At 41.7% G+C, this 26,506-nt stretch overlaps 2 protein-coding genes across 2 annotated transcripts; both read right to left on the bottom strand.

Annotated features, from left to right (window-relative positions):
• Window positions 1-8,532: 8,532 nt before the first annotated feature.
• On the bottom strand, window positions 8,533-26,506 carry LOC141777540 (uncharacterized). Its single transcript, XM_074651891.1, has 5 exons — window positions 26,192-26,506; window positions 20,115-20,162; window positions 19,531-19,963; window positions 12,783-13,095; window positions 8,533-11,716 (listed from the first exon to the last, which is right to left on the bottom strand). Exons 4-5 carry the CDS (start codon window positions 13,066-13,068, stop codon window positions 11,280-11,282), a joined length of 723 nt encoding a protein of 240 aa, XP_074507992.1. The 5' UTR covers window positions 13,069-13,095; window positions 19,531-19,963; window positions 20,115-20,162; window positions 26,192-26,506; the 3' UTR covers window positions 8,533-11,279.
• Window positions 23,318-24,902, bottom strand: LOC141777521 (la-related protein 6-like). Its single transcript, XM_074651830.1, has 3 exons — window positions 24,743-24,902; window positions 24,479-24,665; window positions 23,318-24,360 (listed from the first exon to the last, which is right to left on the bottom strand). Exons 1-3 carry the CDS (start codon window positions 24,757-24,759, stop codon window positions 23,437-23,439), a joined length of 1,128 nt encoding a protein of 375 aa, XP_074507931.1. The 5' UTR covers window positions 24,760-24,902; the 3' UTR covers window positions 23,318-23,436.

The raw sequence follows: 26,506 nt of genomic DNA on the forward strand, positions 1-26,506 counted from the left end.
ATTAGATGTATTCATTTATTCAATGTTATTTTAAATGGACAGTATATATATAATACATACATCACATAATGGCCTACAATAACCCCAGGTCGGTTTAAATGTTTTTTCTTAATTGTCATTCTTCTGTTACTCCACAAGGGGGAGCTGTCATGTGAAAAAATATAGATCTCTAAATACAGTACTTAATAAATATGTCCTGAAACTGCAGGATTCATTTATGAATTTCAGACTAATTAAAGGTGTATATCACAGCGTGCTCTGAACACGTTGAACAGGAATATGGAACCATGCAGATAAAGACTGTTAAAGGGAACTCTCGCTTCAATGGCTCCATGTTGATTTTGTTAATTATAATGACACCTGTAGGTGATATTCTTTGTTCTGTAAATATTTCACTACATGAGGACAGTAGAATCAAAATTCCAACTAAACTTATCATCAGTCAGCCTCATCACTTCTTCAGCTCTGCTTCATTCCTTCCGTCTTTTATACCTCTTTCTGTCTCTGATTCCATTCACACAGTACATCTAAATTACTACTAGACTATTAAATAATAATCATTTTTGAGTATTTTGTTTTGAAATTATAATTAAGCACAAAACCATTATCTCAGCTAGGTTAATTATTGATGTTTGTGAAACATCATGTGGAGGAAGATTAAACACAAACATAATAAACAGGGTGTATGCACATCCTGGATCCATCCATGTCAACAGCATTAAATATGAAGACAGGAAGGCTCCAATAAAAGCATTCAGCAATAAAGTGTGTGTGGTGGAGACGGGGGAAGAGGCTGCATGCTAGAGAGCGAGTGAATTGATCTGCAGGATGTTCACTTCCTTCGGCCTTCCAGCTCTACACCTTGCCCCACTTCTCCCTCCCCGCCCTCTAATCCCGCTATTCCATCAAATCCTGCCACTCCCAATCATCACCCCACCCCAAAGCCCCTTTAAAACACTCATGCATGCATACTACAAACACTCACACACCCACCAACCAACACTGAAAAATAAACAACCTGGCATGCACAGACATTTTTTATATCTGACTCAAATCAAAGGCATTTTACCATCATTTAAATCGCGCCCTTCTGACTGTACATTGTTTGAACTGTGGAGCCCTACTAGAAAGAAAGGCAAAGAGAAGGGCGGGGGTCAAAAGTTTCAAGGTGTGGAGCATATTATGATCCACATGGGAGCCAATTTCCTTATAGCTAAAAACAAAGGCTGACAACAGCAGTACAGCGAGCGGCACACAGAGAGAAAGGAGTATCCTGAGGCTAATGTAACTGTGTAAGCTTTACTACAAAGGCCCGGCATATCTCTGTGTACCATCAATAACATTAATGTTGTTTGCTAAACAGTGTGCCCATCTGCAAAATGTCCAAACAGCTTTCCACAGAGACTGCTATCATCAGCATCTCTACAGCCACATTCACCTCAAGAGCCAAGTGCGACTGTTTGCAAAGAGTCAGACTGCAGGACATCAAAACCAGCAAACAGAAGATTCTCTGTTCAGTCAGACTCACGCCAGCCCGCTCACAGAATGGCCATCATTCTTTGCAACTGCAGGGATGGTGCCATGCAAGATCTATTAGAGACACAAAACACAAATTAAGCAGCCTTTGCTCCTACAGTACCACCCCCTCAAACTCAAACCAGCCAATCAGAAAGCTACAGCGTCTGTAGCAGCCACTCTGGACCACCTTACTCTACTCCAGACTGTGTGTTAACACTGTTTACACGTCATAGACGACAGTCATTTATCATGAGTCCAATCGGGCCATTGAATAGTTCTTTGCTGAAACACAAATTGTATTCACGCAGTGTCATCTTTTTCAATCAGCGGTTATATAAATTCAGTGAATTATTAATGGTTATTTAGGTTTAACGGTTTTAAATATTTATGGATGCGAATAGCGAAATGCACATGAATTATGAATGAACATGAGGAGTCAACAATCTAGCTCTATTATAAAATGATGCATCCATGACCTCACATTATTCCCCACCTCAAAGCAATCTTGTATAAATCTTAAAATGCAATTAGAAAATGTAACGCCCAATGTCTTAATGCAATCATTTCATTGTATAAAGAAAAATACAGGCCAAATGGATAGTGTTAATTCATCTTTGGAGAGTTCAGAGTTGCTCAGCGAAGAGGAGAAACACCTGCTCGCAGCAGTTGTTCAGGCTGTCTGGGTCCTCCAGAGTCACCGCTGCATCCTCCGTCCTGCTATCTTCCTCTAAAGATGTCTGAACTCACCAACATGCTGCAGCTGGACATGGGAGGAGGTTGTAATACTTTGGCATGTTTATTGTAGATCTTGTCAGTGCTGTTACCAATAACAGATGTCTTGTATACACCAACACTATTATCTTCCAACACGCTACAATGTTGACGTGAATATTGAGGGGAAACACATATAATCGTTAATTTGAGCGGATAAAGAGAGGATAATAGGTAAAGTGAGTTACTTTAGTCTCCTCTGTTCAGTTTAAGTTCCTCGCAGGCAAGGAGTTTCACTTTTTTTTTATTTGGAGTTCATTAACTCCCGCATGGCCCAAGGTCTAACCTGCCATTATCACCCCATGAAAAATATGTCAGGAAAAACAAATAGCTGTAACGATTTTTTATTTGAAAATGTCAAACCACATGCAGTCCAAGCGTGGTACGAATTCCTGCAGATGAATCACACTTTGTGATCAAAATGGATGCCATGTGTTATTACGCAGTTTGATTTTCTCGTCCAGTGTTGCTTTCATTAACCGGCTTTTCTCTCCCTCAGGTCCCGCAGTTCTTTGCTGTGGGTGTGTAGCCGTTTTGGTTGAAGGCCATTTACTGCAGTGGCAAGTAGCGGAAATATCTGTTTATATGAGAGGTAAAGTGGCTCCACTTTCATTGCTGTTGTAAACATTTTAAGCATATTTTGGGTATAAAAAAAATACCAAGAAATGACGATGTAAATACAGCGTACTGGGAAATGCTCTCCAAATCGTTCTCTTGTAACTGGAGCGAGAGGCGTCACTGTTGAGGGAAATTCTTGCATATATTGGATTTCATTGCATCCAAATGTTTGAGGGCCTAACCCCTTTGATGTGAAGGTCATGTACTTCTGTAATTCCTGTAGTTGGCTTTAAAATATGAAATTGCTCAAAATACAAACTGCTGAAGTCATTTCTCCCCCACAGCTGTAGTAAATACAGTAAGTCACAGTCAAACTGGAACATGTGCTCCGCTTGGCCAAATCAAACCCAAAGGGGAAATGATTATTTTTTCACTCACAAAAATACAACAGTCACCCCGGACCATCCATCAGCCACTTCATTCTGTGTGACCTGCCTCTGATCGACTCTAAACTCGGATAACTCGCGCTGACTTCTGTGTTGCCGCCAAATGCCTGCAGCCATGGTATAAACTCCAAGAGGTGGTGTTGCCTCATTGGAGCTGTGCAGGAAGTTGTGCAAGTTGTGTTTGTCTGGCCTTTTTCTGGGAGTTTTGTTTCCCAGGGAAAACAAGCACTTCATGCAAATAAAACTCAGGGAAGAGCTTTTCCTGCTTAATATAAGTGATACTCAGGAGATGAAATATGGTAATAACATATTACATTTAAGATAACTTTCATCCAAAGTGCAGCATGGGTGGGCCAGAGAGCATTACTTTTCACAAGACCTTCAGTATATACTCTACTCCAGGGGTCACCAACGCGGTGCCCGCGGGCAACAGGTCGCCCGTAAGGACTAGATGAGTCGCGCGCTGGCCTGTTCTAAAAATAGCTCAAATAGCAGCACTTACCAGTGAGCTGCCTCTATTTTTTTTAAATTTTATTTATTTTATTTTTTTGCTATTGTTGTTTAAATCAGACTTGCATGTAACTTACAAATGACAACATATATATATAAAAACACTTAAAATTTAAAATGTTTTTTGTGTTTAATATAAATGAACTCTGACCTAGTATAGTTCAAAGGTCAGTATTGTGCGCATGACCAAAACGTAGCGTTTGTTGCGCTCATACAAACAAGCTAGCAGACGCAACGAAAATGAGGAGAAGAGTTACCCCAAAAAATGGCAGAAAAAAGAAAGAAAACATATCATTTTCACGACGAATGGGAGGTAGAGTTTTTTTTTTACCACTGTGAAAGGATCCTGCGTGTGTCTCATTTGCGGGGCAACTGTGGCGATAGCAAAGCGGCACAATGTGGAGAGACATTTCACTACATGTCACACAAGCTACCATGCTAACTACCCACCGGGCAGCGCACTGCGAGCAGAAAAAGCCCGCGAGTTAAAGGCAGCTTTGTGCAAACAGCAGTCTTTTTTCACTAGACCGGTTAAAAACTCCCAAAAAGCAACCGAAGCCTCGTTTAGAGCTACGCAATTCTTGATGAAGAAAAAGAAGGCATTTACAGACGGGGAGGTTGTCAAAGAAGCAATGATGATAATTGCTAAAACTGTGCTTGAAGACGAGAAGTATGGAACCGATGTACTCTCCAGTCTCTCCAATGTTCAACTCGGGGCAACTACAATGGTAAGAAGAGTGTCGATGATGTCTGGGAACTTGGCCGACCAGCTGGACCGTGATCTGGCGAGGTGCCGGTGGTTCAGCATCCAGTGTGACGAGTCGGTGGACAGCAGCAGTACGGCTCAGCTGATGGTCTTTATCCGGATGGTGTTTGATGATTTCTCCACAAAAGAAGAACTTCTGACACTACTGCCCCTGAAGACAACTACGAGGGGAGTTGACATTTATAACGCAGTGAAGGAGTTTTTGGTGGAAAAAAAGGTGCCGCTGGAAAAGCTGGTATCAGTGACTACGGATGGGGCTCCTGCTATGATCGGCCGACACACAGGATTCGTTGCTGAATATGATGACCTGCTACTACACACAGAAATCCGATGGCTCAGCAGGGGACGAATTTTGCAACGTTTTTTGTCACTTTTGGGTGAAATCAAAGAGTTCATGCAGTCCAGAGGTGAGGACACCGTGCTGCTGGAGGACACTGAGTGGATACTTGACCTTGCATTTTTAACGGACATTACTGGGAAACTGAACAGTTTGAACTGTGAGCTGCAAGGCAAAGGTAAAACTGTCGCCGATATGATAAGTGCTTTAAATGCATTTAAAGCTAAGATGAACCTTTTCTCTGTGCATTTACAGAGAAAAAAAGTGCTGCACTTTCCCTCTGTGCAGATGGTGCTGAAAGACAATGCTTCTGCATCTGAGGCTTTTGACAAAGTTGCAGAAAAGTACTCTCAGGTCATAAACAGAGTTGGGCAAGAGTTTGAGAACAGGTTTTGTGACCTGGATCAGCTTGAGCCATGTGTGTCGTTCATTTCTAATCCTTTCATGAACGTGGACATATCATGTATTGCTGAGCAGTTAAGTGCAACATTCAGCCTGGATGCTGAACAGGTGGAGATTGAAATTGTAACACTGCAAAATGACCTCCACCTCAAAGCCCATCAGGCTGCACCAAACTTTTGGTGCCTTCTTGACACAGAAAAGTACAGTGGTGTATGCGCAGCAGCTATGAAGGTTGCAAGCCTGTTTGGTTCAACTTATCTTTGTGAATCAGCCTTTTCTGACATGAACTTCATCAAGAACAAACACAGAACACGCCTCACTGATGCACATCTGCAAGACTCACTCAGAGTTGCAGTGTCAAGTTACACACCAGAGTACAACACACTGGTTAACAGCATGCAATGCCAGGCTTCCCACTAACTGACAAAGAAACAGATAACAGATTTGGTGTCCAGTTCAAAGTGTGACATGATTTATTTAAAAATTTGAGAGTTGATTTTTGTATTTTACATGAGTTATTATTTGTACAAACATGGTGCAAAGTAATTCATGATTTGTTAAAAAATGTTAGTGGCTAGCTAGTTAAAATGGGATATTGTGATTTCACAAGACTGTCGTAGAAGTGATCATTTTCAAATGTTTGAAAAATTTGAAAAACATGTGCACTTAGAGAAAATATAAAAATAAAGTGTTGCATATTGATATTTATCTGTTTCTATATATTTGTTGTGAGAAATCATTAACATGATCAGTGTTTTCACAAAGATAAATATCATTAATTATTAATAATAACATAGAGTTAAAGGTAAATTGAGCAAATTGGCTATTTCTGGCAATTTATTTAAGTGTGTATCAAACTGGTAGCCCTTCGCATTAATCAGTACCCAAGAAGTAGCTCTTGGTTTCAAAAAGGTTGGTGACCCCTGCTCTACTCCATATTGCCTCCAAGTCAGAGCTGGCATCTGCAGGAGCGGCATATACCTCAAACAAATATTGCTCTTGAATTACCTCCACATGAAAAGGTTATTTCCAAAACAATACTGTATATATCGCTTGCACATGGGAACCCTCTGACTCCACTTTTGGTGTGTTTAATGTTCTCAGATTCTCAAACACTGTTGTACATTATCAAATATGATTTTCAGTGTATGGCAGGAGTTGTCATGAATTGTTGCTGTTAGCTTTTCTGATTAAACCACATCCCCTAAACCAGCCTCCTGTGCTTCCCTCCAGTTATAGATATCTGAGAATGCATGTCAATGGTAACAGCAGTAACATTTCACACAGAAGACATTTTGACTTTTGACAGGAAAATCACAGGTTTTACTAATATAATAATTAGATTAATTATGGTTTGTACCTTTTAGGTTTCCCAGTAGGTGACGTCACTGAGTCAGCATGAAGCATAGCTGGGCTGGGATCAGACGCATTTCGAGGAATGCAGCTGCAATTAATTGTATCAATTACTCAAGTGCTTTACCTGCCATGGCACGTCAAAAGAGTTTTCCTTTTGGAATAAAGTCAAAAGTTATGCCTTTATTTCAAAAAGCAGGCTGTATTGTGGCTGTGTTAGCTCCTGCTTTACTAATTTGACCATTAGTGGAGAAATTAGCATTTGTTGTCAAAACAATGAATCTTAACAGAATTGAACAAATTCAAGCATTCCAGACATCTAAATTGCTGCCCACAAATTTTTTCTTTTTTCAGAGATTCAAATCTCTCAGTTGTTGTGCTCAAAGACGAGTCTGAAAGACATTTCTCTGGTTGGAAAACCCACCAAGCCAATCACAGCTTTGTAGGTGGGACAAAGAATGAGGACGTCCCCTTCCTGTCCCCAGCCTGAAAACCGTTAAAATGAATAAGACTGAACAATAAAGTGAAAATTAAACGGCAATTCAGTCTGATTATCAGGCATTGATAATCCACCTTTCCGTTTCTGGAAAGACAACTGGCTGTAGAATTTTTCCAGTTTCATTTCCAAAGCTGTAACAGGCACAAATAAAATTCCATTCACCTTCATTGGCATGGATGCAGAAATCCAAGAGGCAGATATCTGAAAACCAAAACAAATATAAACCAAAACATCCTGCATGGCAACGCGCTGGGCTAAGTGAGACATTATTTGTATTATTATTATTATTAGTGTTGCCAACTCGTTTCCAATGAAATTAGCTAGCAGCACTAGCTGTAAGAGTTGTCAAATCTAGCGAGAAAGTTGCCAAGTTGGCAACACAGAGTTGTCAGAGCATTTGATTTATTGATTGCTGTCAGGATGTAAGGAGAGTTTCAACAAATACAACGAAGATTAGAACCTGTAATACTCCTTTAGGGTTCAGAAAGTTCAACAACTCATGACGCCTCGTGAAGAACTCATAAAACCTTTCGGCTAAACTCAAAACTGCATGGTGGTCAAGCTAAAAACAAGTTTGTTTATGTTCACCATATGTTCTGGTCTAAAAGGGGATGCAATTTACAAAAAGCATTCCCTGAAGCTCATCTTCTTAATATCTCCAAAACACACAGTATGCACTCTATAAGAATCATGTAACTTCACTGAAAGGATACGGTAGGCGTTATTTGTCATTTTTCTTATTGTCAACAAATCCCATACCTCAGCCCCATGCCCATTGGTTCCTACTGATAACGTAAATCTTTAAAAAAAGGGTCACAGATGTATAGTTTCAGTAATTTCTCATAACAGCTGGGCACTGTTATTTTTCACAAACATTTGTCAAATTGGAGTAAATAGTGCATTAGTTGGGGACTACTTTCAGCCGCGGATTAATACACATTTGAAAGGCTGTCGCAGTCACATCCCAGCTGATTTTTCCTGCCTGTCGGAGGGATCAAACTGGTCACAAGCCCTGTTGTATAAGGTTATGTCATCACTGCTGTTCAGCACATGGGCTGCTGTATAATAGATGATTTCAGAACCTCAATGAGTGAACCAGCGTTATCCAGAAACATTTAGATATTAGCATGACAAAATTAGCATGACAAAGGTGTTGTGTTTTTATCCGCCATATGATTTATTTAGTGTAATCTGATGGTTAACTTTCACCACAGGGATCCCCTTCATATAGGAGTTTATTTCATGATTAACGGCATCTCGCATTATAAGAGTTTTATTATTTTATTTATGTATTTATTCATTTTAAATACAATCTGAATACAGAATCTTTGACACCCAAAGATTGATAGTTTGAGAGCAATGATGAACATCCTTACCTCTGAAATTATGTTTATTCAGCAGTCAATATAGTATGCTAGATAAAACATTTTTGGCACAGTTGCTTAATGATAATAAGCTGTCCCGTTTCTGTGTGGTAATCTAAATAAATATGCAAGACCATAATTTACTTCCCAAATAAATACATTATAAACTACAATAAAGATGCACCGCATCCGCGCCCCGCACTGCACCTCCTCAGGAAAAAAACAAACAAACATAATTTATTGTACTTCAGGCAAACAGTTGCAATGGGTTCAAACCAAATAAAGATTGTCGAAGGTGAAAAAGATGCTTCATAATTCATTTAAACAGCTTATGTTACCCTAAAACTCTACCAGGCAATACAACGAGGAGGCATTTGATGGGCCAATAGAAGGCTGTACTGTGGGCTTCGGATCGTACAGGGTTTTATGGATGGGTGCAAACACATTTCCAGATGCCCACTCTAATACTACGTCATAGTTTTCTGTCAGCGAGAGAAAAAAAACACGCCTCTACTGATCACTAAAACCATTATTCTCTTTTACACTTGAGCCTCGGATTAGCTAAAAGTGTAAACATTCATAAATCACATCCAGAGACGATATCAAAGAGGTTATATCACCTGGAACTTGAGATGTTAGATGTTTATGAAAAGTTTGTGAATTCGTCATGCGTGTTGAATTGACTTGGTGTGTTTTGGCAATTCTTTGAGGAACATAATTCCAGAGGATTATGGGTAATTACAATAATGGGTTATGTGGGGAAAGTATAAAAAGCAAGACTCAAAATGACAATGTCTTTGCGTGTGATGAGTTATTCTATGGAGAGCAGATGGGATCACTTTTCATGTTCTATTACTAAAGTGATTATTTATGTGTTTTGAAACAGGCCCTCTACACAACATCAATATACACAAGAATTAAAGGTGGGTATCTGACCCGGAGCTATAGAAAAGGATTTTCTTTCCTCGTCAAATTCTTATCATGACACTTTTACCTGTGTAATAACATTGCAATCAGTAACAGTAATGCATACAAGCAGGGAAACAGGTCACAAGGTCATGACCCCTGATAACAACAACTCAATGCTCCTTTAAAGGCATTTACACACTGGGGGCGTTTTTTTTCGTGCGATCAATTCGCACATCAATATGTTTTTTTGAAGTGTTGTTTTTGTCATTAGTTCCTTCACACAGAACACAAATATTACCCAGCGAAAAAGCGACAAAGTTGATTTTCTGAGCTTTTGCACCACGAATAAAGGCAACAACCAATCAAGCTGTGCGGAACGGATTGGAGTTGCCCCTTTTTTGATGAAACAACAACACGGAGGCTTCATAGTCCGAACCAGGACGGCAAACTTCATTACTCCTTTCAACCTTGACAAAGGCACCGCAGACCAACCTGATCTCACTCCCAACTCGTCAAATACCGCCGTTTGGCAAGTGCCCCTCGGCATAGGAAAAACCGACGCACAGAGGCACCCTTTAGCGACGAACTGTGCTTTCAACTAACTCCAATGTAAACCCACCCGCGGTGTTATTCAACGGTCGGAGCAACTGACGTAGTATTAACAGCGTGAGATTTCATGTAGGGCGGACGGGAGGGGAGGTGGATGGGTCAAACAAACAAGACTTTCATTCAGTTCGTGTCCCGTGTGAAACTTAAAGTACTGTTGACTTAGTAGCGTGACTTGTCGATATCGTCGGTCCCGTGAGTCGCTAGTTACGTGTATCGTCAGTCCCGTGAGTCACGTGAGTCGCTAGTCAGTGGAGTTAACGTCAATCACGACCGTTTCATAACCCTAACTATGTGTTGCCTAAACCTAACTTCCTGTGAAAACGGAAGTTTATTTTGAAAGGAAACTATGCATGTAACGAGTGTATATTGACATGCCGTTCCTGTTCTGTCCAAAAGTAGTAAAAGAGGGGTACCCTGTGCGTCGGTCTCCGATGCCGAGGGGCACTGACCAAGCAGCTGTTTTTGACAAGTTGGGAGTGAGAACGTGTATGTCTTTTTCCATTCTTACCTTTCACAATAAAAGCCCTTCATATATAATATTTTCAGGCCAGTAGGCTATTTCACATTTTCGTGTCGTTAATTCGTCACACCCCTGGTGTGTAAAGACCTAAAGTCAATATACTTTCTGGAGACCATTGATCACTAGACATCAATTTAGGTCAATGGTTCAATGGTCTGCACAGATACTGACGCATTATATGTTTTTTACGGCAGAGTTTTGAGCATTTTTTTGTTGCCTGAAAAGTGATTTACTATCACCATTATAATAATATAAAATTTGGACTTAGTGAAGGGAACGCCCTTGGATATGAAGTGTCGTAACAACAACAATCTAGTACCTCATAGCTCATCTATCGTATGTCCTACTACTCAAATGTAATATCACAAACATAACGTTGCTACATTGTTGTTGCACCACAGGTTACAGTGTTACTAGACAGATAGAAAAGATAATAAAAACGTTTTTGGTATGAACAGTCATTTTCTGTGTCTCTTTACATGGAGTCCACACAGACGCAGCACTCGCTGTCCATGTGATGCGGTTCTAATTTGTATTGACAGACGCCCAAAAGAAGTCAAGTCTGCCTGTCACAAAAAGGCTGCCGTGGAGCAACCATAAACATTTTCCCATCCTTTCCTCTTTTCCTTGAGTTTATATTCCATAGTTTTAACAGCATTCATGTTCAACTCTCCCAACAGAGGCTGAGAGCAGCATGAAGAAGTCCATTTCTCTGGGTCATACACACCCACAGTTCTTCGCCGACACATTTTGTATCGTGTGATAGCGGCTCCTGTTGTCCAGGAAGGAAAAGTCCTTCTCAAAAGCAGTAGGTCGGCAGCAGGGCCCGTTGCTCACCTTGTCCTTGCGGCCCTTCTTCCTGAAGCCTGTTCGCGTCATGTGCTCCATGGTGATGTCGTAGTTGTGCCGGTGGGCCGTGCACTTGCCGCTGCAGTAGCGCAGCATCACCGTCTCGTCACTCTCGTAGCCGAGACCCAGTTCGCTCACGGTCAGCTCCAGCTCCCTCAGAGAGCAGGGTTTAGGCCTCCGGGCTCTTTTAGTCCTTCGGGTCTGGTTCTCGCCCAGACGTCGGCTCTTCCTTCTCTTCCTGTCGAGCAACGTCCCGACCACGTGCTGCAGCTCGCCCTCCGTGAAGCTCTGGAACATCATGGAAACTGGCAGAGAGGAAACAAATCATACGTTTACGGACAGGTGGTAGAAGGATTATCTGATTTCTGGGTAATTTTGTGACAACAATCAGTTATGAGTCACAGAGATAGCATAGGCCAGTGGTTCCCAACCTATTTTCTAAAGAAAATCACAGCCCCACCCGACGCCATCACCCAAAAACAAATTACAAATCCTCAAACAAAATCCTCAGTTTGAATAAAGTGATTCAGTGTATTAAATGAGTTAGTCTTTTTTTATCAAATCAACTTTCTTTAAAGAACATAACTCATCAGTTTCATCTTGACAGATTCGCCAAGCGAATAGATACATAATATGATCTTTCTTTTGGTAACGACTTAATTCATTTAATATAATAGCATTAATAGCTTTTTGGTTATTGTGGTTAAATAAATGTGGTGCTGTTAGACTGCAGCTAGACCGCCCATTAATACAGGTGCAGGCCTCCTTTTGTGTGCGTCGAGCGGGAGAGCAAATAGGTTTTTGACCATAGTGAAAATGTTGTTTTTGAAAGGCTGAATGCCAAAAAATATGGATTGAATATTTCATTAGATTTTGCTACTGAGTATCAAAAATATATATATATATAATTTTAAATAGTTTTATATCCAGACTTTTGTATAAATTACCCAGTAAGTGTGTTATTACGATTTTAGTTATAAGGCAGGATAATGAAAAGTCATGTTGAAACAGAAGAACACAAGTTTATCTTATCTGAAATCATGACAGCTACTGACTAGTCTTATCACTATCAGCATCACAGAAAGATTTCCTTGAAGCCTATTTAAGTTGATGAAAGCTACACAATAAGGCCAAGAGAAACCAAAAGAAAGTGTCTATATCATCTTCTCCTGAAGGGTAGAACGGTTCTACGGAGAGCCAGTTGTGAACTATGAGGTGCTAATTGACTGCAGATTATTGTGAGACATTAAAGCCTGCTCTATAAACAGCAGCGTCAGGTACTAAGTGTCCTGTCTGAACCCCAGCTGCCCTTTCACACGACACCTTATCTCAGACCAGACGAGGAAGGAAGACAATAACAGTTTATCTTACACTCTGAGAGGAGAGAGTTCATCTCGTCTGCTGAGCGGGTTCTCCGATGAGGACCACCCATCTGCCGGGACAACGCCGTCAATTCGGCCGACGATGACGATGAGGGTGATAGCGGTGAGGTCTTGGATGTTGATTGTGATGATGAAAACGATCTTGATGAGGATGAAGATGTGTATTTTGTCTTGGGTTTGAACTGTCCGATAGTGGCCATGTTTCTAACGAGGATGATGGACAGGGTTGCGCCGCAGAGCATGAAGGCAAAAGTAGCACCTTTCCATAACTTCATCTTAGAACGTGGAGGAGCATTGAAACTCTGTTGGGAGAGGCAAAAAAGGACAGACATGTTCAAACAGTCACACCTTCCATCGTGTAAACAATCTCAACTTGTCACATTAAAGCACAGAGAACAATGCAAAAATTGTTATCTCCAGCGCCATCACATGTCTTTGACCTTGCCGTGAATCCACTTCTCTCACCAGGGCTTTTATTCTACCGTCAGTTTACTTTTTCTGCTTCTGCTGTCAGCTCATTTTCACTCTAAGTGGGTTCGTGATCCGCAAGCTTGACATCTCTTGCTGACATATGAGAATGCAGTGTGTGTTTAATCGCGGCTGCCTGAGGAGGAAAAAACACAACTGAAATTTCTTATTTGAACTGAAGGCATGCTGGATTAGTTTTGCAAACCCCTTGCCTCTTGAAACCTTTTAAAAGTTTGTGTATCATAGCAAAAACACCTGATGTGAATATAAGCTTCTTCTCTTCATTTCCGAAGAAAAATACACTTTCTTTGCAGAGGTAAATGTTCCTGAACCATCCTTTTAAAAAGGGGGAAATCCATTCCTTCCTTTACAGGAACCACACCTATTTACAATGCTATGTATGATGAGGCCTGAGTGAACATGTGTGTTTGTACATCCCTTTATCTTATACCGCCCCTCCCTTCCAATAGGCACGGCGCCACAGCAGCCACAAAAACTCAATTTGTAGGAGTTGTACCTTATGTTTCTCTCTTCTTATTGTCATGCCGCAGGCATTTGAGAAGCTTTACAACCTCACTTCTTTGTATTTTTCATATCGTGTCACCAGTGAGCAAAACATTTCCCCAGAGTCGGAAATGGTATACTGGCAGTGACTAACAGCATATCCAGACCGGCCTCACAAAGTGTTTTGCCAGACTGGATTCTGTAGTGTGCATATACAGGCTGCTGGAGTGTTTACAATGGGACAAAATGTCACATATCTTTGTCTAGTTTAGTACAGAAACAAAAATCACAGAAGTTTATGAAAAATACAGGAACATTTCAACTTTTTGCAGGGAAGTAAGTAAAACAAAAGAGGAGAACTATATGGAAATTGAGAGTTTCTGAGTATATTTTCCCTCTGCGGTGCCCAAAACAAAGACGTTGCATGCATGAGTTGGATTGGTATAAACAGCGTATAAACAGGTGTAACCAGTCCTATCAGTCAAAGCTTGACTCATCACTCATAATTCCATATGGGTTTGACGTGGTAAGCAACTTGCGCACAATGAAGGGGTAGAATGGTATTCATTTGAAAGTCAAACATTTCAGCTAACAACCTCATTTGACACAGTCAATGTGGAGCCGCGGCTGCTGCAGATTGTTCCTCGGTGCCCGGCTATGCAGTACGTCTGTCTCTCACTGTGTATTTAATCAAACATGATAGATAGAAGCCTCTATGGAAAGTCTCATTTTGTTTCTGTTGGTTCAACACCAACTCCTAACACCAGAAAACTTGCCGCTCCTGCTCTAGATATGATACATTTTCAATTAAAAAAGGAGTTTATTATGATATATGGCAAAGGATGAGATCATTGTTTTCTTCTGCTATTAATAGGTCAATTTGGGACAATTATTCAGCCTCGGAGTTAGCCGATTCACACGGTCGTGATACATCACTGTCTGTGGCCTGTTAGCTCTGTGGCTCATCTTGATAAAACAATTAGCTCGTAAAGAACAGATGAGTCCTGCGATGTCTCAGTCGCTGACACTGGACGAGGCCTGGTCATCAAACACCGATCTCACGTCCCTGAGGACACTTTAATTGTCATAATTACTCTACTCAGAAACACATTAGTCCCATCTGCAGGCGATTGGAGCCAATAAAAGTGCCAAGGAGCATTCTGTAGCTTGTTCAGATGGTCGCGGATGATTAATCAGCACGGACATTTAATATCTACCACTGGACATAAATATACGGGTATTGATAGAAGGAAGGGGGCACCGGTGTTTTTTTAGGAGAGCAACGGAAAGACATGAATGACTACTCCACTTCCTGAGAGGACAAATGCTGCTGTTTTCCAGCAAACAGAGAAGAGGATATAGTGGACCCCCAGAGGACTCTCCAGCAGAAGGAAAAGCCATTCGCAAACTGAGACATAAAAGTGCAGATGAGTCGGAAAGACAACTAAAACAGCAACATGTCTTCTGGCCCTCACAAAGCATCTGATGTGCCCATGCACGCTCCCGTGTGTGGAGATAAGGCCGGCCCAACGTGTGAGGCCCTAAACAAACAAAAAACATCCATTCACAAGGAGGAAATGACAAAGTGTTCATGCATGAACGTTCTTATCAGGATTTAGTGTTTCTAGTGAGAGTGGGAGTGAATATGAGGTGTGTAAGAATTAGTCCACCTGATGTTAGCCTTATGTTACCTGAAGAGCTACCAGCTGAGTGAAAACAGTCCCAGGGGATCATTAAGATGTTTGAGGCTAACCCTGAACGTGAACAGCTTGGCCAAGAGTTCCTCCGTCTGTCAAAGCCATTCCTGAGACATTATGTATTCTCCGACGCACGCATCGCACACATCCTCAACCCTCAACCGAGCTCTTGTTGTGACTCAAAGATCGCATTATTTCAAAATGACACAATAAAATTGATGTTTTCAAGGAATAATTGGGTCAGTGGCGATGGCGCTGCTAAGCTGGCGGTAATGTAATTACAGCAGCATGGCACTTGTGTCCACTCCGCCCTCCCATGCCAGAAGGAGACACTCAACAGAATGGAAGATGAACTAGCGATCTGTCAAAATGGGGATAAGGAGCGTCTGTGGTTAACACTTGTGAATGAAGCCGGCAGACAGGGGGTGCCTTCTTGTCAGCTTGCTTGGATCTTGACCATTGTGATATAATTACAGCGAGAGAAGATCACAGAAAAAGGAATGAATGAAGAGCGTCTTTGTGCTGGAAAAAAAAGCAGATACCAACTTTTATAGCTCACCACTCTGTAGAATTTGCTCCTATACATTTCCTAAATACAGCCTGCTCTGTCCCACTCGCTCTCCCTCGCTGTGACTCACACATGCCATAAACACACACACACAGCAGCAGCACTTGCGTGGTTTCACTTTTCCCAAATCATATGACACGGGCTGGTGTAGAAATCGAGACAAAGTCTAACCTTCCATTGTTGTCCAGACACCCTCTTCCCTTCCAGAGCGCACACACACTCCCAGCAGCGCCATCACACAACGCTAGATAATCCAGCTTACATAACACTGCTGCTTCTTGATATCTAGAGCTGTCTAAGCATTGTGTATGTGCCACTGCACAACCCGAGGCCTCTACCGCAGAACATTATTACTACGCTGTGTCTCAGCTCGGCTCCACCCATGTGACGGGCTGTCTCTGCGCTACTGTGAACACACCCCATAAATACCTGTACTGAAAAGATAACAGGAGCATAACAAACAGCGGGAAAGGCACCTACTGTGTTGTTCCAAGGAAACAACGTGCTTTAGGGAGTCCTAGAGAGGCCTTGTCTCGTCTTTTCCCTCTTAAGTGAGCATCAGGAGGCCTGGGGACAGCTAGAGAGTGCTTGGGGAGGTAATAGGGACATATTCCAAAGATCAGGGCGGGATTATCACTAATGCCTGCCGGCTTTATCTGCAGTCACGTGGGTTAACACCTGGCTGCAGTGTTGGTGGCGGAGCTGTATATGTGTGTGCGTCTGTGTTAATCCATCAGACACCTCTAACTCGGGGGTTAGGCCAGCATGTAGGGCCCAACGAGAGAGCACCAGCAGGCGCTTCTTCTTTCTTCTTCTACTTCTACTTCTAAAACCTGACCTGCTTTCAGTCAGAATAACGAAGCGGAAAAGTGACGAGTTTGGTTAGTTAGATCTGCTCTGTTGGCACCAGGGTGGGCCAAAAAAGGCTGCTAAATAAAGTGGATGTTCTGAGCCAGGATTGGCTGTTCTAAATCCAGCCTCGGTTCTAATGCAACTGAAAAAGGCTTAGGTTAGACTGCGCTGTAATTTTGCTGGGCAACTGTTTCGGTTGGCTCGCGTTCTGTCACTCAGTAACCAAAGGATAATTAAAACAAGCCTGTTCCTTGTTAGTGAGAAAAGCTGCCGTTCATTATTGAGAAGAGAAAAAAAAGGGGGAAAACATCTGTGGGCAATGCCAGAAAAACTGTGATAATTTTTACACACATTCTGTAAATACTAAACAAACATCCTGTTAATCTACCAGATGGAGATGAGTGGTTAATAAGATTCAATTTTATTAGAGCTGCAACAATTAATCGATTAGTTATCGACTATTAAATTAATCGCCAAATATTTTGATAAATCGGTTTGAGTAATTTTTTAAGAAAAAAAAAGTCTCCGATTGCAGCTTCTGAAATGTGAATATTTTCTGGTTTCTTTACTCCTCTATGACAGTAAACTGAATATCTTTGATTTGTGGACAAATCAAGACATTTGAGGACGTCATCTTGGGCTTTGGGAAACATTGACTGTCAATTTTATAGACCAAACAACTAAATAAATAATAATAATAATAAATAGACACCCTGATTAAGGCTGTTTGTGCCGCTACGCGTGGGTTGTCAATCTGAACATGTACCAGCATTATTTTTCATCATGAAATAGCCATTTGAATAAAGACTTTTTATTTTTTGCCAGAAGAGTGCCTTGGACTCCCCCTTTTTTTGAACCTTTGTGTACCCCACCAAAGAGCACCTTCATCACACTGATTTGAACTTCTGAGCAATCTGGACTTTTTCCCTTTTTTGAAACTAAATGAATAAATAATAATAATAATAATAATAATATTTTTAGCTTTTTCATGCCTTTATTTAGAGTGACAGGGACAGTATTGAAAGGTGGAGAGAGAGAGGGGAAGACATGCAGCAAAGAGCCACAGGCCGGACTCGGACTCTGGGCCGCGGTGGCAAAACCCAGCCCTGACACATGGGGTGCCCCATCGCCCTAATTTTTATTGTGGGAGCTCAACTATCCCACCCCATGGATTCATATGGATTAATCCAGTGACCCAACAGCCGAGCACAAAATCTCAAAGACTCAAACCTGTTGCTGTTAGGGCAGCGTTCATGAGGTGTGAGGGGAAGACACACTTATAGATCAGCGCATGTGACACCAGTCCCAATTTGTCACCTCTTTGCTATTCCTGGAAGAGTTGAGTCAATGTATAGTGTATTTAAATAGCCTTTCTAACAGACAAAGAGATTATATGAGGCTTGGCAGGGAAACGTCACCTTGCCTCATCATTTTTGTGTAGTAAGATTGATGATCGTGGTCTAGGCTACTTTCTAAAGAGTCCATAAACTGCTATTCTGGATGCTAATCTGTCTATGCCAGATCCTCTATGAACACAACAGCATCGCCTCTAAACCCATGTTAAACACGTTGATGTAGCTGCTACAAAAGGTTGACTGCCATCTGGCACACGCTGAATACTACTTTCAAATATGACCCACGCGAGCAAGCACAAGCAAGTACAAACATCTGAAATATGACGACATTTTACGTGTTTATAAGCCCATGCTCTCCTCAAACTACTAACATACTAATTATTTGCACGCACAATGCATATTTTGGCAAAGATCTGATAAAAACAAATTGCTGCTGAGATGATGAGGAGTGGTGCAGGAGTGCAGCTTCTCCTTCAGTTTCCTCCAGTTATGAGCACCTTTGGCAGGTTATGAAGGTTATGACAGTTGAACGGCTCAATTGACTTGAGGCTTAACCTCTATCCGGCCTCTCGGGGCTCCGCTGGATACAGTATAATCTCTAAGTATGATATGGGCTTAGTGAGAAGGGGATCATCACTTCAGTGAAATGCCTATAGTGAGTATCATCAAGTGTGCTTCTCTCAGAGCACCTTCATTATATTTTTAGATGACAAGTTCAGCAATTTGATCCAGCTCCTCTTAAATATTTAAACTATTAAAGCCGCAGCGCTGCAAAAAAAAAAAGTCCATCTCTGAAATGATGAACGCAGAGAATAATAATTATCTGAAATCACTTTTTCATAAGCGTTCAAAGTAGTGCTCCAACTTGTGGGAAAAGGAAAGCCAGAGAGTATTTGAGGGAGCAATTATGCATGATAATGAGGAAAGCCACCATGTTGGATAAGTGACAGGGAAAGAAAATATTCCTCCCTGACAAAACAAACTTATCTGCGTGGTGAGAGCTTGTTCAAATTGTGCAAGGAAATTATAATGATAATTTATTTTTCTTGTTGCTTTTCCAAAATTGCGGCGTGCCACCTTGTGATCAACAGTAACCGCTATGCAAACAGTTCGTGACGGGCCGCTCTGCACTATTGACATGCGGTTCCAGCAAGAGCCGCTTGTTGATACAGATAATCCAACGTGTGTTTTCTGCCACTCAAGCACTTGGTGAGGCATCCCTGTCGCCGGCACCTAACGCCTTCCCCATAAACTGCCGGCTTAAACTAACAAAAGAAGATGTGGTGTCCTTACCGTTCGGCCGGCTAATCCAGACTTAGCTGCGTGGCGTCGTCTTCAGCTGACCTCCACAGGCAAGTGCTGGCTGGGTAAGTCCATCATCATCACAGGCGAGGAGCGAGGGCAGCACTCCTGCTTCTTCCCCAGAAAATCATCCCAGCTCCCTGTTCCTGCAAGTAGGGGAGGTGTCCTGACTTGATTCAGGTCCAGACCGTATTATTCTTTTATCATATTTGCATTTCCATAGATTGCTTTTAGGTTGCAAAGATCAAGAGCAACATTCCTCTGAAAATAAGCATGGCGCTTCATGGCACTCAGGTTGGTCCATTCAAAAAAGAGGAGAGTTGGGTGTTTAGAGAAGTCCCCCGACTTGGCATCTGGTTCACTTCAGAAAACTTCTGTCATCATACTTCTCCATGCAAAACTTTTTTTTTGCACAAACCGGAACCTGAAACAGAAACAGAGCAAAACAGTGTCATGTAATAAACAGATCTTGCAGAAGCCTTAACTTGTATTCCATCTGTTGTGAAACTCCTTCCACTTCGGGATCGTTTTATCTCCTCACAGCACTGTTGGAAAGATAATGTACATCTCCTTACCCCGTTTCCCAGCAGCAGGTCTTCTCTTCAGCTCCGGGGTGGGGAACTCTGCGGGTTGAGAAGATGGGTTAGGGTGAGGAGGGAGAGCGTGGTTACCGTAAGTGGGGCAGAGAGCTTCTCTGATGCCTCTGCCTCCTGCCTCCCCCCCTCAACTGTTGCTCCTCCTCCTCCATAGTTGTGCTTGTGGGCCGAGTCGGATTACTCCTGACATGATAATCTCCCTGGCTCTAGCTCCAGGAGCACTAAAGGATGCTTTGGCCTGAGCGAGGGCTTACATTTACCTTCTGCTGCGATAGAGTCTGCCATCTTAAGTGGCCGATTGGTAATAGCCTCAATTGGGCAGATCAGAGGGGTCTGCGGACGCAAGTGTTTTTCCAATCTTTTAGTAGGAATTAAGAAAGTTCACAATTGGTTTAAATGGTGCTAAGTAAACACTAACCCCGGTTAAATGGACTTATCACAGCAAAGTTGTACAGTACAGCTGGCTTGAGATAAAACCAGGGATGTTGTTGTTGAGAATCTCACGTTCACGTCCCCTCCGATACAAACCAGTATTTTAGCTCTTGAGCCTCGAGCGGCAAATGAGGAGCAGATGGTTGTGCTTTTGGAAGGTATCAGGCACTCCAGACTGCAATCTAAATAAATACTCCATCCAAGGGGGAAATGCGTCAGGTGTGTGGGGTCAGTCATACGTAAACAAAGGCCAACCAGTTTGGAGGCAAGTGAAGCGATGCATAATGGAGGGAGAGCCGAGGGAGATGTGCTGTGTTTGGTAGAGTCAAATAAATCTACAGGTACGATGTTGATCTAAACAGAAGTGATGGTTTCAGAACTGTGTCGGCAGCCAAAGATTTTGAGATGAAGCAGCTTTCACTGCGAGAGTAATGAAGTCAGCGTCACAACAGGAAGCAAATAATTTGCTAACAAACATCTCATTCTAACGCCATGAGTCACTCGGATATCCTCGGGCCAAATTATACACAAATCACGCTTTGCAAAGTTCCACTAGCGAGGCGGAGATGTGGCCAAGCGCTAACTTTCTAGGACTTAAAATTCCTTTAGTGTTGACTGAGAGAAAAAGGGGGAAAACCAAAGCAATCTTTACCCAAGCTTTACTAAAAATGTGTATTGATGGATATTCTAAGGTTCTTATCTCAGTGACCTGAAGTGTAAATTTCATGTTAAGTTTGGAGTGAAGCCAACACAAACGCTTCTCTTCATTTAAACCCTTCAGCGCTGACCTGAAGGGCGACACTGGACCACAAATCACAAGAACATTTCGTCACACTAAGAATATTTTGGTCAGCAGGTGCAAAATCATCCAGATCCCCTCCCCAAAAAAACATGAGAATTATTACAACTAACTTGTTTGACATAACTTTCAATTATTGGCTAGAGGAACATAAATGCATAATGACTTCCAGTTAACGGGGGATATCGTGCTTTTCTAGCCTTGAAAAGGAACTGAAACATTTCCTGACATCGGGCAGGAACATTTCTACTCTATACATATTGTTCACAGATGTGTAAAGTTTTCATAGACCAGCCTCCGCTGCAATAAAAGCCCAACAGCTGTTAATTGCTAAACCAAGTCAAAGATAATAAGAGTGAAACATTTGATCCGATCCGTATACAATGCAGAGTCTCACTCAACAGATAAGATTACATTAGTCATGAACACATTCGGCATATACAAGAGAAAAAAAACAACAGAGTATGTTTCCAATTTGAATATGATAGAATCCCATACACATCGGATAGAATCTTTTCCACTGGGCGTGGATGAGTGAAGAAACACATTTTGTTTAGGTTTGGGCAAGATTTTAAGGAAGCCCTCAATCAGTAACACTATAAACACACCATTCCAGTCGAGGTGTCATTAGAAAGGCTGGAAATAAGGCACAAATGTTGCTACTACGCTCGTCTTGCACAAGATGTGGTTTGATGATTGGACAAGTAGCCTTCAGCCAAATGTCATCGCAGAGAATGGAAAACTACTTTTTAGCGAACCAAAATCTAAACAGGCATTTGTGAAAAAGATGCAGTGGGACAATGAGGGCTCTTTTCTGAGCGTTTCATGTTGAAAGACAACACCTCTTGCGTGGAAAGTGGTAACAAGGTAAATCCATCCTGACCCAAGAACAAATATACATTGCAATTTGCAGTGGTGACCAGATGAGCTGAGGCCGCAGGACTGCAGAGGCTGCTGGGGTTTCAAAAAAAGGGCCTGTGTGGATTCTGGGACACTTTAACTTCAGCACTTAAATACCTCAGTTTGTGTAACAATTTGTACCTCCTGCTAATATGTGTTGTAGTCTATTTAAATGCTTTGCAGTGTATTTACTTCCTACGCAACTCCAGCTTGACAAGGACAGAGTGAGTGTTTAAAATAACACAGCTGTGAACACAGCTAAATGCTGCCCCCATCTGTCAGTGGTTTACAACTACATGCAACCCAGAATAAACAATCTCTCATCATTAGAGAAAACCTAAATAGTTTTTTTTTTTTGTTTAAATTTGCAGTAGGCAGAATATTTTTGGCATCATTGGGCAAAAATTCCATAATAGCCTTTCAGCATATTGTAATGGAAAGAAATTGAGAAAACTAGACTTCTGCACCTCCTCATGGCTGTTTTCAAGCTTTAAACAAATCTATCCTGTGACGGGAAACTTTGGCCTCTCAGAGAGAGAGCGTTCCTATTGGCTGTTCATTCAACGGAGGCAGCTGTCAATCCCTCGCGAAGTCTGATCAAACAGTCTAGGCAACTAGGCAGCGCTGAAAGTTTGCTCCGGCTGGTGGGCAGTGCTTGGTATTTCCTAAACTGATCTCAACATGGCTGCCGGGTCTTAAACTTTCTAATTTTACTTTCTAATAACACTACAAGATGCTTCTGAAAACATTTGCATTACAGTAACAGAATATTGATTCATATTTGATCAGCGCTGCCTAGTTTGACCATTTGATTGGAATTTGCGAGTGATTGACAGCTGCTCAGAGACGGCAGACTCCAGCTCGCCTCTGATTGGTTGTTTTCCTCCGGTTTGTGAAATCTTGCAGATGCCATTAGGAGCACCGGAGGACACAGAGGCACATGATTTTTTTCAGATTACCTGTCTCATGCACTACTGTCAGGATATAGTGACCGTTTTATAAAAATAACTTTTTTTTAAATCATATTTTCTACAATTCCACGCACTGCTGCTTTAATGCAAAAAATATTTTATTTCCTTCATCGGCTTTTAGCGTGTTGTTGCTCCACAGATCTGCCATTGTTATTCAGCACAGGTGGTGTTACTACCACTAGTGTTTGAGCTCCTCCTACTACAGCGGCTTCCTTCTGCTCCGAAAGCCCTTGGTGCCGTCAGGGCCGAAGGGCTGACGCAGCACTCTTTGCATCAAGAAGGGCGCGTTCACGTGCTGAGCCACCTTGGGGTTTAATGCGCTGGCTGCAAATTTGCGCCTCAGCACCCAGGGGCACTGAGAAGTCTCCGTATCACCGGTTCCAGAGCACTGGCTCCTCTCTATACTGTACCTCTGATTCCAACCGGAGAAGGGCTGGCTGCTACAGCTGATGGAGATCTGCTCAAAGGCTCTTTGCTTAGAGTTATCCAAGGACTTCTGGGGTTGAGATATGTCTGGAGTCTCGTCAGAAACTTTAACTGGTGCAGAGGGTTCCTCCTGGACTGAATCCTCTGAGGTTTCAACTGGATTTTCCTGGGAAGGTGTGTCCTCAGGTTGGTCTTTGTTGTCTCCCTCATTCGTGGTGACGTGGCGCATCGAGTGGAATCCCAAAGGTACCACACGCATGCCCTCACCGTTAGACCGCTCCTCTTCCGCTTTCAGGGAGTTGTAGGCCTTACGAACTTCCCCCAAATGATCGAACTTCACCACTGCGCACAAATGTTGGCCGAGCTCTTTGTGACGCTTGGCGTAGCACTGCAGCTCCTTGGGAAGCTCTTTGCCAGGATGCAGGATCCAGACTGAGGTAACGCTGCCATGAGAGCTGAACTTTTTGAGGATCCTCTCCTCTAAGAGGAAAGGGTACTCCAGGCCTCCGTCTTCTCTAGTTGTTTCCTCCACAGAAATGTTCCAGGCGAGGAGGAACTTGCAGGTGGGTGAAGACAGCAGCCACTTGGGAAGCGGCTCTATCCGCCTCACTTTGGTGCATTCATCGTTCACCTCCAGAAGCTCTGAGCACATCGCTGCTGCTACGGTCATGTACCACTTTGTGGTCAGCACCTTTATCTGTGACAAACAGTGGCAACCTCAGCTTTGTTTGCATTTGATTGTTTTCATTCAAACTGGTGGAATGTAAACACCACTGAAAGCACATGAAATCTTGCAACCAAAGTGAGATTTTTACCTTTTTCGAACAAGTGAGGAGCTTGAGACTGACGTAGCCCTGCTTGTTCCTCTGCACATGCTTCAGCAGGAAGCCGTCCTTTGCCAGGTGGCTGTCCGAGAGCAAATCCTCCAACTGGTCTTTAATCTTCAAGCAGAGCAACTCACCTTCACGCTCTTCTTCACCTTGGGCAGATTGTGCATCACCTCTACAAGAACACACAACTCAGCATCATGATATACTGCATTGTAGATTAGTCAACCATATGTTTTCTAATTTCCTTACCCAATCGGATTACTCATGGTATCGCCAAAGGATAGTGATAACGGGTCACTGAGCAAGTAAAGACGGTATTAAGGAAAAGCAGCAGGCTAGATACAGTTAATACTACCGAATGAAGAAAAATGCACCTGGACTCAGTTGGTTCTGTGGGATCCAAAACAACATTTTGTAAAATGCTACAAGCAAAATTCCACATTACACAACACCACCTCTATAGCACTAATAATGACTTGCACTCAAAACAAAGTTCAATACATGTTAAAAAAGGGAAAACTGTCAACAAACAATTAGTTGTCATAAACATAAGGATAGTATCACTGCTCTCTCTGCACAATAGACAGAACAGCAAAGTATCAGTATTATTATCATAGCACAAAAGAGCAACAACATCATTAAAGGCGTGCATTTCTGCAGCGCTGCTCAGAGCTAAGTGCACAAATCAAATCAAAAGAAAATTATGATACTGCTGGATTCCCAAATACACAATATACAGCAGCACTGAAGTATTAGGCAGCTACAGTAGTTATCCCTTAAATCCAGCTTTATATCCTGTTTGTGTGCTTTTGTGATCCTCTTCAGCACGTTACTGCAACAACAAATCCATCTGTTACCTGTTAGTCTCCATGTTTTCATTAACATCCCTTCCATATGTTACAACCATTACACAAAGGATACATATACACAAATCCAAACCTTGGCAGGCTTTTTCCACAGATACAGTAACGGTCAACTTGTATTATTATTATGTTATTGCTATGTGACATTGACAGGCAGTGCATGATTTAAGAGGCTCTGTGGGCTGCTGGTGAGAAGTAGACTGAGCAAGTTACTGACACACACACACACACACACACACACACACACACACACACACACACACACACACACACACACACACACACACAGTATATATAGAAAGAGTACTGTTGCTAGTGTAGTGAAAATAGGAAGAATCAAATAAATAAATAATTTAAAGCAACTGAAAACTTGGTTCTCTACAATATGATTTACTAAATAAGCTTTAATTAAAATTAGCTCCAATCATATTTAGGTATTATAATGATAAGAGTTTAAGACTCAAAGACCCAACAAATCTGTGTGACAGTGGCGTCTCCATGGCAACATAAGCAATATTATTATTAATATTGTTATTATTATTATGATTAATATTATTATTAGTCATAATAATAATAATAATAATAATAATAATAATAATGATGATGATGATGATGATAATTTAAAGCAACTGAAAACTTGGTTCTCTACAATTAATAATCACTAAATAAACTTGAATTAAAATGAGCTCCAATCATATTTAGAAATGAAGACCCCAAAACCCCCCAAAAATCTGTTTGTGACAGTGGCAACATAAGCAATAATAATAATAATAATAATAATAATAATAATAATAATACACACTTCACCCCCAAAATAATTACATCAATTACTCACCACTGTTATCTTGAATTCGTGAAGAAAACTTTGTTTTTCTCTGATGCCTCCAAGGTGAACGAAGAATCAAAAAACGTCTTAATGATGAATTAAAGTAAACACGTTTAACAACACCAGAAAAACTACACCAAAACATCCGTTTACAAACTCTCACACAACTCTAGCAGTTTAATACAAGCCTCATTTATCCAGTCGTATGCTCACTACTTCCCAAACACATGTATATCTTCACTACAACCTTATCATTTAAAACACTCCAGTATAAACAGGCTCATCTTTGCGTCGCTCTGCGCAGGTGCGCTCCTCCTTTTAAAT

The sequence above is a fragment of the Sebastes fasciatus genome, chromosome 11 (assembly GCF_043250625.1).
Source record: "Sebastes fasciatus isolate fSebFas1 chromosome 11, fSebFas1.pri, whole genome shotgun sequence".
Lineage (NCBI taxonomy): Eukaryota > Metazoa > Chordata > Actinopteri > Perciformes > Sebastidae > Sebastes > Sebastes fasciatus.

Coding starts and splice junctions, on each gene's coding strand:
- LOC141777540 (XM_074651891.1), bottom strand. CDS start 13,068: ATGAAGTTATGGAAAGGTGCTACTTTTGCCTTCATGCTCTGCGGCGCA. Junction 11,717..12,782: donor GAACTCTCTCCTCTCAGAGT/GTAAGATAAACT, acceptor CCTCTCTGCCAG/TTTCCATGATGTTCCAGAGC.
- LOC141777521 (XM_074651830.1), bottom strand. Junction 24,361..24,478: donor TCCTCACTTGTTCGAAAAAG/GTAAAAATCTCA, acceptor TGTTTGTCACAG/ATAAAGGTGCTGACCACAAA.